Source organism: Bombyx mori, chromosome 10 (assembly GCF_030269925.1).
Source record: "Bombyx mori chromosome 10, ASM3026992v2".
NCBI classification, from domain to species: domain Eukaryota; kingdom Metazoa; phylum Arthropoda; class Insecta; order Lepidoptera; family Bombycidae; genus Bombyx; species Bombyx mori.
In genome coordinates, this window is record NC_085116.1 from 9,064,602 (window position 1) to 9,080,079 (window position 15,478).

Genomic DNA, 15,478 nt, shown 5'->3' on the forward strand with positions numbered 1-15,478 from the left:
CTTAAGTGGGATTTTGTCGTTGCCAAACAGTATTGTACTACGAAAAGATAAAGCGTACGGAGAATAGCTATCGTAAAAATATTTGGAATTGCAGATTAAGAAGATAAAGTTACTTAGTATAGAATAAATCGTAATTTACAAATCATCGAAATAAATGGCGCTGAGGTTGTTGCGTTTTGATTAATTAAGCTGCATTTGATCGAATCATCGAAGCAACGAAATAAGCAGTCACCTTTATGGTTCTTTGTTAATTTATTAGCGTTATCTATCTGCAATTGATATGTCGCATCAACGATTTGAGTATAGTAGTAAACACTTACGAAGCTTAGTCCATAGATTAATTATCACATATTTAATGATTTTTTTTAGGAAATATATAACTACATTTAAAACCTTTGGCATATAAGCAATATCTATCAATTCAAAATATCAAGCAGTTGTAGGCCTATAGATATTATAACCATAAGTCGATGTTGTATTATGAGTAATTTTACAGCATCTAGATTTTCCTTGGAATTCAATATTTTCATATAAATTTTAATTTTACAGACGAGTTATTGCAAAGCAAATGGGTGAAGCTAAAAGATGGAGGGCTCCACGGCGAATCAACGTTCGAAATGAAAATGATGGAGTTAGTATAGCACATAACATGGAGGCGACTGGCATAAGTCTACCACCGGCCGAAGCACTATCGACTATACCTTAAAGAAGTGTGTGCAATTTAAAATTGAATGGTTTGCATGTAAAACACAGCGATCTTTAGAAACAAATAATCGACTAGTCTCGCCTTACGTCATCACTATTGCACTAAGCACTAAATCCGGTATCTAGGTCTAAGACTACGTAATAATACAAATACATTGTTTGAAATGAAATAAACGCATTAATTGTGTGACTAAAGGTCCATGTGTAGCATTTAGTGATCAGTACTATATGTTTCTGAATTATCAAGCTAAGAAGTTGTGTAGAAAATATATAATGTTTAGAATTCGTCGATACAATTCTTCTAATTGTAGGTCGCATATAGCATGCTTTTTAATTATGAATTATTCTGATTTATTTGTTCTGCTGGTATTTATTTATTTACTTATTTAAAACCCGGAACTGCAACCTTATTTAATGAAAAAAATTTGTAATCGACATAATCTTGTAAACCCATACCTATTATTAAAAATAAATAAATAATAATGGGGATCGTAATTTAAACTCTTTTAGGAGGACCTCCAAAACATTTTTCAATATGCCGGGAGCATCTTTTGTTTTTGCTTTAAGCTACTAATACAGTAAGCAAGTAGTATACATGTAGCATTTGGTCCATTTTTGATTATCTGGTTATTTATTTAAAAAAAATATATTTTGTTATTATTCGTTGCTTTTCATTTATTTCGGCAGTTCAGTCTTAAAGCAATGTCACGTAGGACTAATCGCGTAATCAAATGTTCCAATCCCAAATTGCATTACATTGAAACGCTATTTTATAGATCAATTAATTGATAATTGATGAGCACGTGATTTAACTCATGTAAAACAAACTAAAGTTAATGGAACAATAACGACAATGTTACTGGTTAAAATAAAGAATTAGACATTAAAGTAATTAAGGTATTAAACAGTGGATTAAGAAAATATGTTTAAGTTATGTAATTACTATGAAGTAGCGCTGTTAATTTGTGGTTTTCTGAAATTGCTATTAATCTGTTATAGTATATTTATAAGCAGAAGGAGAATTTGAAATAAAGGTTAGATTTGTTCTTTGTATGCCCTACCCGTTCTTGTTTATATCTATCCAATTTGTAAAGTTTTCAATGTATTCATAGTCCGGAGTTTTCCGATAGCGGAAAGACACCATACATGGAATTTTGTAAGCTCTGTTTTAATTATTTTTCTTTTATATTATTTCTCGAATCTAGAATAGGTACTTTGAGGCGTTTGAGATATTTGTGTCTATTTACGTTATAATAAATCTATTTTTATACTGTAATTTGTTTTATTTGATCATTTTGTGTTTGCTGGTTAAATTATGCAGAAAAATAATGAATATCATTTTGCCCATCGAGTCGGCTAAATTTTAAATTAAAAAAAATGTTAAATAAGTAATACAGAATGACGTTACATAACAACAAGTCGTGAACAGAAGGAATGTTGTTTGTTTTAGTTCGTGGTTTTCCAGATTTCCACGCTCGTTGAACATTCACGTTAACATGTGTACTAGTGAATTGCCGACAGTGAAGAATGTGCATCGACTCTTTAGTATCCATGCAGTTGCAATACCTAAAAAAAAATCACTGTACGTTTTTTAAGTATTATCGCTTACCGATAACAGGCCAAGCAGAAATGTATGAATAGTCACTTTAAAAAAAAACACCAGTATTGTACTGCGGCTGTGCTCAGAAACACGTTCTGGACGTTAGCGTTCTTTGTTTTCATTTATTGATTATTTTTGGGTGTGCGTGACATTTTTTTCAATATTTTAAAACGTCATAATGTGCTCAAATATTGTTTAGCCTTTTAGTTGAGAATTAGCAACGAAAATTTTGGTCTCGGAGTTTATTTTACTGAAATGGGGAATTCTAAGTCAAAGAAAGCTCAAAAGGAACCAGATAGATTTTTCGAGCGAGAAAGGTGGAAGGAACAACAGCGCGGAGAGAAAAGAAAGAAGCATGCAAATTGGGCGAACAGGCGGGTTGCTGCTAAAGAGCCACCGTTGATGCCAGTAATACCTGGTCCGTCACCGATGCCAGGACCATCAGCGCCACCACCACCTCAGATCAGGTCCTATGACGAGGATGCCATAGATCGAATGAGACGTCAATTGAATAATGACTCTGATGCCTTCCTTCTCAACAACATTTTGCTATCCGTGCAGTTTTTTGAAAATTACGAAAGGTGAGCATAATTTTAGGTTGTGCTTAAATTTTTATTTTATTTTAATTACTATAATAGTAATTAAGGCTATCATGACGTATGAATAGCTAAATAGTTTATATATTTCACAATCGAGATCCACGTCTAGTAAGCTGTCCTTGTCTTTATCATGTTTTGTTTATAATCCAGAATCATTGCCAGAATATCGATGCCATATTCATTATCATAGATAGGGAGAATACATTGCCGTTTCATATTAAGATTATAAGAATAATATTATTATGTTAAAAGGGAAAGCTATGTACCTGTCTCATAAATATAAAATACAGGTTATATTTATTAAAGCAACAAAGCGAGAAATAAATATTTTTTTGAATTTGTTTTTCATTTAGAAGGTTAAAGATAAAGAAGCCTTTATTAACAACCTTAATTCATATTTAGGTACGTATTATACATTTTTTTCTTTCTTTTCATTTGACATCTACAGTTATTTGCGTACTAATTCATTTCGCATATTTAATCTCAAGCATAATATTCGAGAAGTGAGATTTGTAGTCATCCATACAAAGAGTATTTTTTTGAAGAATCGCGATTCAATTATTACACTTACAATCACTTTCCTTCGATGCTTCAACTTTTGGCCTCGTCAACCGCTTAATCCCCATATTTAGTGGACTATTCGTCCGTCCAATCGAATTAGAAAAAATGCCAGATCTCAATCTTCATAGATTTATTATAGAACTAGGTTTTAACATTGAGATCATTCTAAATGTTAAAACTCCATAACTAGGATATCAATGTTAAAATCGTATTATTGTTTTCTGTGTGCAAAGAAACGTAAAAAACACACATTTTGTAAATTGTTCTTGTTGTTGCTCTCGCAATATCCCAATGGAATAGTGTAGTAAACGTAGGTCCTGTGCTAGTGGTAGTAAATCCCTATTTACTCATAACGACATTGTTCGTCGACGACCACTCAAACACTAATTTGAAGTTTCGTTGTCAAGGATAGGTAATATTGTTCAATAATTTCATTTTTAATTAATTATAACGTCGATACCTCATGATGATTTAATCTAAATACATTAAAAGATCGCAATAACCGATATCACGTATATATACGGACGTACTAATTACTGAAAATCAATTTTCTAGAATTTGTATATTGATTATCAAATTTTGTTGTTGGCGGTGATTTTTTATTGATTTAATCTTGGCGATAAAGCAAGATGCCGTATTGCGTCACGAGACTGCAAAACGTGATAACTGTAATTAGATTACGTTTTCATTAATTATTATATTATTTTTTCAGTGAAACGCAAAACATTAAAAATAATCCCATGAGCGAACGTGAGCATTCAATCAACGAGGCTATGGTGCGCCGGAACAAGCACGTATTTTTTGCTGACCGCTTGCAAGAATGTGTACATGAGCATATTTGCTATCAAAGAAAGAAAGGCCATCCCGCGGAACCACTTGTTGCGCCTAAGCTGTTTGTGATATATGATAACGTAGAAGCTAGCGAGCCAGGCGATACCTCTGATTATAGCGCTGTCCTTGACGCTCCATTTTATAAATTACGTATAGAAGATTGTAAAGAGCCAGGTAAGCATGTTATGGAGTTTTAATTTTTAAAGGAACTTAGAAATAATTTACTAGATATAAAACAATGTTTTTTGCATTTCTTTCATAATTTTAAATTCCAAAATTGTATATTTTAAATATTTAACTTTCTTTACAGGTTACGTGAAATTGAAAAAATTGGAGGTTTTAGAAAGCACTTTACACAAAGAAGTTGAAAATCCGATTGAGGAGCATAATATGGATGATAGTATTTACACAGATTCAGAAAAAGAGTCGTTCGAATCAGACGATTCTCATTACGTTTACAAAGGAGAAGATCTGTTACGTAAAATTCAATCAAAGTTGCAAATTCCCGAACAGATTTCTTCGTCAAAAACAGTAGAATTAAATACGATCGAAATTGTAGATGGTAGGAGACCTAGTGGACCTATAAAACAAGTTAGTCTACAAGCTATAAAAGGAGATATCTCTAACATCAATGAGCTACGTCAGATCCTGTGTACTAATGTACCACCTTTAACTGAAGAACAGAATTTGGATGACATTAATAATAATGATGCACCTAAAATGAATGCGAATACTGACGTACAAAACCGATCCAGAAAATCAATCTTAAAAAATTCTACAAGACTTAGCAGCGTTAATCCAGTAAATAAACAACAAAATAATTTAAAAATTGCCAATGAAATAGGAGATGACACCGAAACTTCTGGTTATAGATCAAATTCAAGTAGCAGACAGAATGAATTCAGTGAAACAGAATCTGACTACGGATATTCAACTATAACAGAGGCTGCGACTCCTAAAAAAGTTGAACTTAAAATGCAGTCCAATTATGCGTTAGCTTCTGGAGTTTTACCGGAAGAGTCTTGGACGGCGGTAGAGATAAGAGCTTTAGATAATTGGAGCGACGAAGATGATGAGGAAGAAGTCGACACTGCTTCTAGTTCTTCATTGCCTAAAACTTTGTACGAGAGATATTACTATTTGAATTCTGTGGGGTTTATGAATAATTTTGTAGACAACTTTATTATTAACTTAGGTTCTGGACTTGGCCTGACCCATGATGCTGTGAGCAATGCTTTGACACAAGGTGCTAGCATTTACTGTGACTCCATAAGAATCGGCTTAAATATAGGATATGAAATCTTTCCTGCCTTAATTGCTGCATGGCCAAATACAGCTTGTCCGTGGATAATTCGCTTACGTAGAGCTATACAAAATCCTAGGACGAACTTTAGCTATCAATGGCCAACAAGGTATATGGTTAATAAAGCTACAGGATTTGGATGTTTATTGGTACCTGTTGGATTCAGATCTAAACGGGGCTCAAACCCAGAACAGACTTTACAATGGAGGATCCTCTTCCCGGCTGCTGAGCGCTACTTAGAAAGTTGTTTGGCGCATTCTCACATACGCTGCTACTTGTTTACTTTACTCTTACACAAATCTTTCATGGAAAATGAAACTTCTAAGATTGGAATCGACGCCAGTCATATAAAAAACCATTTATTTTGGCAGTGTGAAGATAATTACGCCAAATGGCCCGAAGACAGATTAGGAGAATCATTAAGATTATTTCTCCGGAGTTTTTATATTCATTTTGGACAGTCTAGATTTCCGAATTATTTTATCGAAAGCTGTAATGATTTTAAAAGTATTCCGAAACCGTTACTGCTAAAACTCCAAAGACGATTAGCTGATATATTGGAGGCCCCGGTGATGCATATGCTTTCGGCATTGAGTAAATTGAAGTATATGAATCAGGATTTTTATCCAGAATTTGACTGTCATAGACTTTATCAAATTTTGACATGTAAAAATCCTTTACATTTAATAAACCCACATATCCCTACTACTGTTAATAACTATACTGAGAGTTCTGATAGTGAAGGAGATACGGGAGCCAATTTCTGGGACAATGCTAAATCTAGAGACAAACATTATCAGTGGAAAAAAGAGAGACAAAAACAAATACAAGAAAGAAGAAAGGCGCATATTAATAACAAAAGGAGCAAGCTTAATGCTGGCCAGAACGAAATTAAAACTAATGTGAGTTTCGAATAGTTTGAATTTGGGGGCATTTTCAGATCTATTATGCATTTTTATTATAAGTTAAGCAATTGCTTTAAAATTTTATTTTATTTTATTGATTGGTATAATTGAAAATTTAATTCAAGTGCTATTTTCTAATTTTGACAAGCTAAAATCATCAAATCGATTTAATTTTAAAATTGTCGTACCGTGTTTTTCAATTTAGATTTGCTTAAACTTTTTAATTTTTGTGATTCCAGATCATTTTACCAGCGAAAATGGAAACGGAGCGCAAACGTCTAGTTCTAGAGTTTTTTATTCCTCACTTTATTGCCATGGCAAGATCCAGTGAAAAATTTGAAGCTGTAAAACAATCAATTATATATTTAGAACAAGCTCAGAGACTTTGCATGCTTCTGTTAGAGGAACCAGCTGGTGATGCGACTGCAAATGAATATTTAGACATCATTAGAGATAAGCTATCTGACTGTCAACGGAAACTTGCGGTGCAAGGTCGTTACATATTACCTCATCGAAAAGAAAACAAAATGGATCGAAGCTATAATAAGCCTATACGAAAACATCGTCCTAAATTTGAACAAATTGTTAGTCAAGATTCTCCTGTTGAAAATCATGGTATTTCAGCGTTCACGTTCGCAGATATACACGATGATGTTACTTCGAGCATTGAAACCAAGCCCAATATCAGGATAAATGATATTACCACAGCTGAGGAATCAAGATTATAGTTTTCGTTATTTCATAAGTAGAGTACCAATTACAGAAAATTATTACTTTCAATAAAATTAAATGTATGTTAATTTGGAATCTCGTCTTATAATGAAATGTAAATATTGCAGTAAAGTAGCTCTTTGTTCGTATTGATAAAACTATTTGAGAATTAGCACCTAATAAAGACTTAAATTTGTTTATTAAAAATATTGTTAAAATTACAATAGTTTAGTTGCTAGGCACTCATAATATTATGTTAATTTTATTTTTAAAACATATTTCGTCTTTCTCTAAGATATTCTTGGAAAATTTAATTTCTAATAATTTTCTTTAAACGCTACTTTTAGTTAAGATTAGAAAGAATAAGATGAAAGTGATATATTTATTCGACGTGTATCTTTCTGAAAATGGGGCATTACAACAACAACTCTGTCTTAAGAGTTGTTCAGAAATGATATTTTTGTTTTTAATTTCCCGTTTATGGATCAGTATATTTTTCTGAATAAAGTTTAAATAGATAGAATACAAAGGTCGTTAATACAATAGAGTTCAGATCAATTGAGTTTTGATCTCATGTCTCAAGACGCTTTAACTTTGTAAGAAAATACTCAAAACCAGGCTAGATGAGCTCTGTTGTTGATCTACTTAAAGAACTGGTTCTTGAAATTGTATGGATTCTCTTATGTTTTCCACTCAAAAAGTATAAATGTGATAATAAATAAATAGTTTGTGATATGTAATAAAATTTTATATTTTAGATGTTTGATTTATTGTCCAAGAACAAATAATAACATTTTGAAATGAAATCATTTCACACAAGTGGATTTACACCAGCAACCATTGCGAGTAGAGCCATACGAACATACATTCCGTATTCGGCCTGTCTAAAGTATGCTGCGCGAGGATCTGAGTCAAATTCTGATGAAATTTCATCGACACGTGGTAGAGGGTGCATCACTATCATACGACGACGAGCCCTGGTCATCAACTGTGGGGTCACAACCAGTAGTCCCCGAGTCTGTAACACAAATTCGATATCAATTTTAAATGGCGAATTTCTACACATGCCGTCACAATTCTGTCAAGAAACAAAACCTATCGTTGATAACATTTTCTTTTTTATTCATTGCTTCACTTCAGTAGATATTTTATGATTTACCTATTATAAATATTTTTCGTGTTATGTATGGTTAGTAAACTAAAGTTTCAATAGGTTGATTTAACAATTGCTTTAAGTGAATTTGATATAACAGAGAATCCCAAGTTCCTCACCCACCAAGCCGTACTTGGAATAAATAGCCTTTTAAGACGACCGACGATTAGGTAAGAAAAGAAAAAAAAAATTCAACACATTTTACCTTTTCATAATCTTCTTGGCTTTTGAATCTTTCTCGTTGTATTCTAGTCATGTACAAAACGTGAGTATCAGCTAGTACGTCCTCTAAGCGCTCGTATACTCTCTGAGGTATACCTTTAGAAGCAACATAATCCGTGATATGCTTCGGCATACCTAGTCCCGGCGGACTTACGTATTGAAGTTGGACTTGATATAGAGTTAAAAGTCTAGCAAGGGAATGAACTGTGCGTCCATTTTTAAGATCGCCAACCATTGTGATCGTGAGGCCATTTACTGTACCGATTTCTTCTCGTATCGTAAAAACGTCTAACAATGCCTGCGTGGGGTGTTCACCAACACCGTCTCCCGCATTTATTACGGGCTTGCGACTAAGTTTCGATGCGCGCTGAAAATGGAAAATGCGTTTAATAATAATTTTATCTTTGACGTTTGTTAATATTTATAACCATTGCTAAATTTATACTTTTCTTTACTAGCTTTGCCTTTGACATTGTTATGGTGACATTGTATAATACTTTGGAAGTTCATCTCTATACTAAGCTATGTAAATTAGCCATAGCAAAATTAACAAAAGGTACAACGACATTTATTGATTGCTACTGTAAGCAAGTAATTTTATATTATATAAATCTTTATATCAAATGGAGATCTCGAGCTATATTTTTAAATAAGGACCAAGTTTCTAACTAATAGAACTAAAAAGACGATGGAAATATACTACTAGTACTACGATATACTTATTATTATTATGTTTATCTACTATTTTGTTTATTCAGAATTTAACATAGTGGAACGTAAAGTGAAAAATTGTTTTTTTAATAAACTTACAGAAACTGCGCCGGGTTCAGGATGTCTCAACACGACGACATCTGAATAGCTAGCCATAATAGCGACGCTATCTTCAAGAGATTCGCCTTTTTTTGCAGAAGAGCTTGTTGCATCGGTATGTACCACAGATCCGCCTAGTCTATGCATGGCCGCTGCAAAACTGCAGCTCGTACGTGTACTGACTTCATAAAATATTGAGGCCATAACTTTCCCACGTAAGATGTCATCTAAATAACGTCCCTTATTTACACTTGTCTTCATGAATTGTGCTAGGTTGAAAATGTCGTTGAGAGTTTCCTTATTAAATGTATCTACAGTCAGGATGTTTTTGCCGAACAAATCACTGCGTTGTCGTTGTGTAATTGAAGGCTGTGGTGGATTGTAATTCGATGAGCTATCACATCTTTGTCTAGTAACTGTTTGTGGTGGAACAGGGGATACGTTTCGCATACCGGCCACTTCATTAAAATGCACGTTTAGTCTTCCAACAGCTTCTGATCTTGAAGACTCCAATTGATCTAGGTCAATATCGCTTTGTCTTAGATGGTCCCCAGGTGTAATTATATCCAATGCGGAATTAGGACGACTTATTTCTTTTTCAACTTTTTCAATCGAGTACGTCTGGAAAGTTTGTTTTTTAGGCATTGGCCATTCGCGAACATTTTGACCGAATCCTGGAGGAACCAAAATTTGACCTTCGACATATGCTATTTCACCTCTTAATGTGACACGATGAATAGCACCACATACCTTCATGCCCGCGAAAGGAGTCCATTTCGATTTAGAAAATTCCATTGACGTTGGAATTACCCATTCATAATCCAAATCAACTTCAACATATGTGTTAGGCTGTTCTGGTAAGTTAAAAATTTTACGAGGATTACGATGAAATTTATTAATAAGATCTTCAATAGTCAAACGACCTTGATGTACAGCGTTGAGTAGCAAAGGCAATATTGTTTCTAAGCCAGGGTAGCCAGGTGGTGGATTCTCAGAATTCTTTTCTTCCACAGTATGAGGTGCATGGTCTGTGGCAAAAACATCAATGATACTTATATTTCGCCAAAGTTCTGCTTGGTCTTCAGGACTACATAATACTGGACATACTTTTGCTCGCCCTTTTCCAATTTTGTCAATGTCATTACTATTCAAAAATAAGTGATGTGGGCAAACTTCACAAGTAACTTTAACACCTCTTTCTTTTGCGGCTTTGATAATTAATATTTCTTCTTTTCGTGCTACGTGACAAATGTGTACAGGCCGATCAAGGAGAGATGCCATTAAAATGACAGCGGCGGTTTTCTCACGCTCTGCATGAGTACAAACAGGCATTTTTTTGGGCCAACTTTGGAAATGTTTCTGCCAAATTGTCATATCCTCTAACAGAAGAGTTGTAAAAGTTTCATTTAAGTACATCTTTAGAGCTGCAGCTTGCGGAGCCAGTTCACATATTGTGTCATAATTTGTCGAGGAAGCACCGACGTACAAAGCATAATCGCATCGGGCACTAACTCTTGCTAATGTTGAAGCGTAATCAAATGCTGTACGATCAACGATTGAGGGGTTAGTGTTGGGCATAGCACAAATCATCGTTACACCACCAGCCAATGCGGCTGCGGTACAGGTCTCAAAATCTTCCTTATATGTTGCACCGGGTTCACGGACGTGAACATGTACATCAATGAAGCCGGGTAATTTGACAATATTCCGTGACGTCATACAATCAGTATGAGTTTTCATTGTAGGAGCACCGCCACATTGTGACATTGCCTGCAAAATTAAACCTTTTAATTTAATAGTGTTTTGAAGATAATACGATACTTTTAGATGAATCTTCTGTTCGTGGTAGGAATATTAGCCGTTGTTCTAGCCGGCGGCCGAATCACTGCAATTTCTTACTTTTGAAGCGGGCGAGTCAAGACTGTCGAAACCATCCGATAAACGACTGCCCTGCACTCTCTTCCAAACGTCTAATTCCCCCCTAAGATAGAACCCGGGAGAATAAAGATGGGAAACCGCCTAGCCTTAATTGATTTTCTAATAAATTCTCTCTCTAATTTTTATTTAGGCTGGAAGACAGTGCTTCGAGCCTGGCTGTACACAACTACGCCTATTTCTGCAACTAAGCAGTTATTTATTTTGTTTTGGAGATCAGGATATATCTTTGTTCAAATATAATTGAATTATTTCGCTTTTTTGTTACCGTTATTATTTATGAATGATATCTTAAAATTACAATCTTAGCAGGCGGTATCAGGCTAGACGGTGTTGGGTAACTACACTTTGACAAACATTTTGTTAATATGCAAATGTTAGCAAAATATTTTAAGCAAACGAACCTGCACTAAGAGCTTGGCGCATTTGACATCGGTCACTAGAGGTACTGCATAATCAACAGCGAGCCGCCGGGTCCGGTATCCGTGCGTAGTAAATGAAGAAACACGACGGGCACCACCTCGCATCGGTAAATTGATCACCAAATCTAATTGTCGGCGAGCCATAAAATCGGCTAAGTGCATTAGTTCGCCGTCAAACCTATCATCTTCTGGATCTCCTATGTGCTCAAATGTCCACTGGACACTCTCTATCTGAAAATAATAATGAGAAATGTAAGTATAATAGGAAGTCTTGTACAAAATAAATATGAACGATTGATAATCCCAATTACCTCGATTCCATGCTCTGTATAAAAATCACCAGTACCCATACTAGCGTAAAGTTTATATCCCATTTTTTGTAACGATCGAACGCTCGGCAATAATTCCATTTTATGCTGTTAAGGAAAATAATTGCCATTAGTAGTGTGTTAAGTGGTTAGGATAACAATAGTTTTTGTATATTATAAGCTTTATGTACCTTGAATGTTCCTATAGACAATAAAATAGCTTTTTTTGGAATCCTGAAGCCTGTACTCATTAACGATTTTAAGTATGCCTCGTATCGATTTTCTCCAAAACATGCAACTTCTCCAGTAGATGCCATTTCCACACCTAATGTAACGTCTGCACCGGCCAGTCTTGAAAATGAAAATTGTGGAACTTTTACTCCAACCTTTCCACATCCCGCCATCACATTAGCCGGTTCAACTGGTAGTCCCAGAATAATTTTAGTGGCCATTGCCACAAAATCATGATCTAATGTTTTAGACACAAATGGAAAAGATCTCGATACCCTAACGTTGCATTCGATAACTTTTAGGTCATTATCTTTTGCTATCAGTTGCATATTAAATGGACCAGTTACGTCTAAAGTTTCAGCTATGATTCCAGATATTTCTTTTATCTTTTCTAAAGTTTCGTTGTTAATATCCTGTGGCGGGGTTACTAGGGTTGCGTCTCCAGAGTGCACACCGGCGTTTTCAACATGTTCGGAAACAGCCATGCAATAAATTATTCCATCAGCTGCTACAACGTCTACGTCTATTTCTTTTGCATCCATAATGAATTTAGAAATTACTACTGGATGTTCTTTACTTAACTGACTTGCAGATTTCAAATATGTTTCTAACTCTTGATGAGAATTAGCCACATTCATTGCAGCACCGCTTAAAACGTACGATGGACGCACTAAGCATGGGTATCCCACTTCCTCACAAAATCCAATAGCCGATTCTAAATCCGTAAGTTCTTTCCACCTTGGTTGCATAATACCTTTCCGGTCTAACATTCTCGAAAATTTAAACCTGTTTTCAGCGCCATCAATCATGTCCGGCGATGTACCTAATATTTTTGCTTGTTGCCTATGAAGGTCCATAGCAATATTATTTGGTAGCTGTCCCCCCATAGACAATATTACACCACTAGGTCTTTCAATATCATAAATATCCATTACAACTTCAAATGATATTTCCTCAAAATAGAGACGATCGCTCATGTCATAATCAGTACTAACTGTTTCAGGATTGTAATTTATCATTATTGTTTTTTTACCTTGATTTCTTAATTCCCTGAGACATCCTACGGCACACCAATCGAACTCTACCGAACTTCCTATTCTATACACCCCTGAACCTAAAACCATAACGAATTCTCCCGGAAATTCAATGTCATGTGTGCTTCCATTGTAGGTTAAATACAAATAGTTGGTAGTAGCTGGCCACTCCGCAGCAACTGTATCTATTTGTTTAACAAATGGTGTTATTTTGAATTCTTCTCTTAATTTACGGATCGCTACTTCAGTACTCTTTATTGCAGAAGCAATTTGTTTATCAGAGAATCCCATTTTTTTAGCTTGCTTTAAAATGTCAGATGTAATTGTTCCAGAATCTAATTTTTCAAGAGTTTTGTAATAGTCAATAATGTTCTTAAACTTTTCTAAGAACCATTTGTCTATTTTAGTCAACTCATACAACTTTTCAACACTAAATCCGTTCTTTAAGGCTGCAGCCAACACAAACATACGTTTATCTGTTGGTTCCTTTAACTCATTTTCGTTTACTTTTTTGATGTTCGGATCAAAACCATTTACATTCTCGTCAACCATCCGCAAAGCTTTTTGGAATGCTTCTTCGAAAGTCCTGCCGATAGACATGACTTCCCCAACACTTTTCATAGAGCTTCCAATTTTCGTACTCACTTTGTTAAATTTGGCGAGGTCCCATCTTGGGATTTTAACAACACAGTAGTCCAAACTTGGTTCAAAACAGGCTGTGGTTACTCCAGTAACCGAATTTTTGATAACAGGCAAGGATATTCCGAGAGCTAATTTTGCAGCCACATATGCTAATGGATAACCTGTTGCTTTACTGGCTAATGCTGAGCTCCTCGAAAGTCTTGCATTTACTTCAATAATGTAAAATTCTTCAGAATTCGGGTTTAAAGCGTATTGTATATTACATTCGCCGACTATACCAAAATGTCGTATAACTTTTATAGCCGTATTTCGAAGCATATAATACTCTCTATTAGACAAAGTTTGACTTGGCGCTACTACTATAGATTCTCCAGTGTGTATACCTAATGGGTCAACGTTTTCCATATTACAAACAGTTATGCAGTTATCATAAGCGTCTCTTACGACTTCGTATTCAACTTCTTTCCACCCCTTCAAAGATTTGTCAATAACGAGTTGATCGGAATGTGAAAGAGCTTGGTGAGCTAATGTTTTGAGTTCATCTTCATTGTTCGCAAAACCAGAGCCTAATCCTCCCAAGGAAAAGGCTGAGCGAGCCATCACCGGATACCCGATTTGCAGAGCTGCTTCGAGTGCTTCTTCGACTGATGTTACTGCTGCACTTGGTGCCACTTTTTCTCCTATCGCATTGATTTTCTCTGCAAATATCTTCCTATCTTCAGTATCAACTATCGACTGAATGGGTGTGCCTAAAACGCTGACATTATATTTTTCAAATATTTTAGATTTTTGTAGTTCCACTCCGCAATTTAGTGCAGTTTGTCCGCCAAAAGTGAGCAAAATCCCCGTTGGTCTTTCTGCTTTTATGACTTGTTCTACATATTCAGGAGTTATAGGTAAAAAGTAAACTTTATCCGCCAAACCTTTAGAAGTTTGTACAGTGGCAATGTTAGGATTTATAAGAACTGTTAGAATTTTTTCTTCTTGCATAGCCTTCACGCCTTGCGAACCTGAATAATCGAACTCTCCGGCTTGTCCTATTGATAAGCCTCCGGAGCCTAGGATTAATACTTTTTTCGGTCTATCGTGAATTGTTGGAATAAATTTCAATTTTTCATTTATCATTTCATCTATAACACAATTTACGTTATTTTTATAACTTTTAACTGCATCAACAAAAATGTCAAACAAAAACTCTAAATCCGTAGGGCCCGCAGTGTGTTCAGGATGAAATTGAACGCTGAAATAAGGCGCAGACTTGTGAATGATTCCTTCGTTAGTCTTATCATTTTCATTGGTGAACAAAACTTTCCATCCTTCAGGCAAAGAATCGGTATCGACGGCGTAGCCATGGTTCTGCGAAGTCATGAAACATCTGCCAGTGGAACTGTGAGTACACGGCAAGTTGTGACCACGGTTGCCATATCTGTAAAAGAATTATAAAATAAAATGTAAGTTCTAGGTTTAGTATTATTATTGATTTGAGATTGAAAATTCATCTAATGA

The 15,478-nt window shown here is 35.0% G+C and overlaps 3 protein-coding genes and 1 long non-coding RNA gene across 5 annotated transcripts in view; 2 read left to right on the plus strand and 2 right to left on the minus strand.

The window, feature by feature from the left end:
* Nucleotides 1-1,981, plus strand: part of LOC101742586 (uncharacterized) — a 22,121-nt gene extending 20,140 nt beyond the window's left edge. For both annotated transcript variants that reach the window (XM_012689279.4, XM_004924806.4), the window contains exon 4: nucleotides 550-1,981. In XM_012689279.4, coding sequence (XP_012544733.1) covers nucleotides 550-706 — 157 coding nt within the window. In that variant the 3' untranslated portion in view covers nucleotides 707-1,981. The remainder of the gene's footprint in view (nucleotides 1-549) is intronic.
* Nucleotides 1,348-3,937, minus strand: LOC134199534 (uncharacterized). The gene is made up of 2 exons (XR_009974071.1): nucleotides 3,476-3,937; nucleotides 1,348-2,271 (listed from the first exon to the last, which is right to left on the minus strand). It is a non-coding gene; the product is annotated as an uncharacterized LOC134199534 (long non-coding RNA).
* On the plus strand, nucleotides 2,216-7,972 carry LOC101746893 (uncharacterized). Its single transcript, XM_004924833.4, has 4 exons — nucleotides 2,216-2,886; nucleotides 4,178-4,470; nucleotides 4,607-6,501; nucleotides 6,744-7,972. The coding sequence occupies exons 1-4, from the start codon at nucleotides 2,561-2,563 to the stop codon at nucleotides 7,230-7,232; spliced, it is 3,003 nt and encodes a 1,000-aa protein (XP_004924890.2). The 5' UTR covers nucleotides 2,216-2,560; the 3' UTR covers nucleotides 7,233-7,972.
* Gal (beta-galactosidase) overlaps nucleotides 7,961-15,478 on the minus strand; it is a 37,312-nt gene continuing 29,794 nt past the window's right edge. Inside the window, exons 20-25 of the mRNA XM_038013108.2 lie at nucleotides 12,257-15,398; nucleotides 12,069-12,173; nucleotides 11,740-11,988; nucleotides 9,401-11,170; nucleotides 8,574-8,957; nucleotides 7,961-8,233 (exon numbers count right to left, since the gene is read on the minus strand). Of these exons, the coding sequence (XP_037869036.1) occupies nucleotides 8,027-8,233; nucleotides 8,574-8,957; nucleotides 9,401-11,170; nucleotides 11,740-11,988; nucleotides 12,069-12,173; nucleotides 12,257-15,398 (5,857 nt within the window). The 3' untranslated portion in view covers nucleotides 7,961-8,026. The remainder of the gene's footprint in view (nucleotides 8,234-8,573; nucleotides 8,958-9,400; nucleotides 11,171-11,739; nucleotides 11,989-12,068; nucleotides 12,174-12,256; nucleotides 15,399-15,478) is intronic.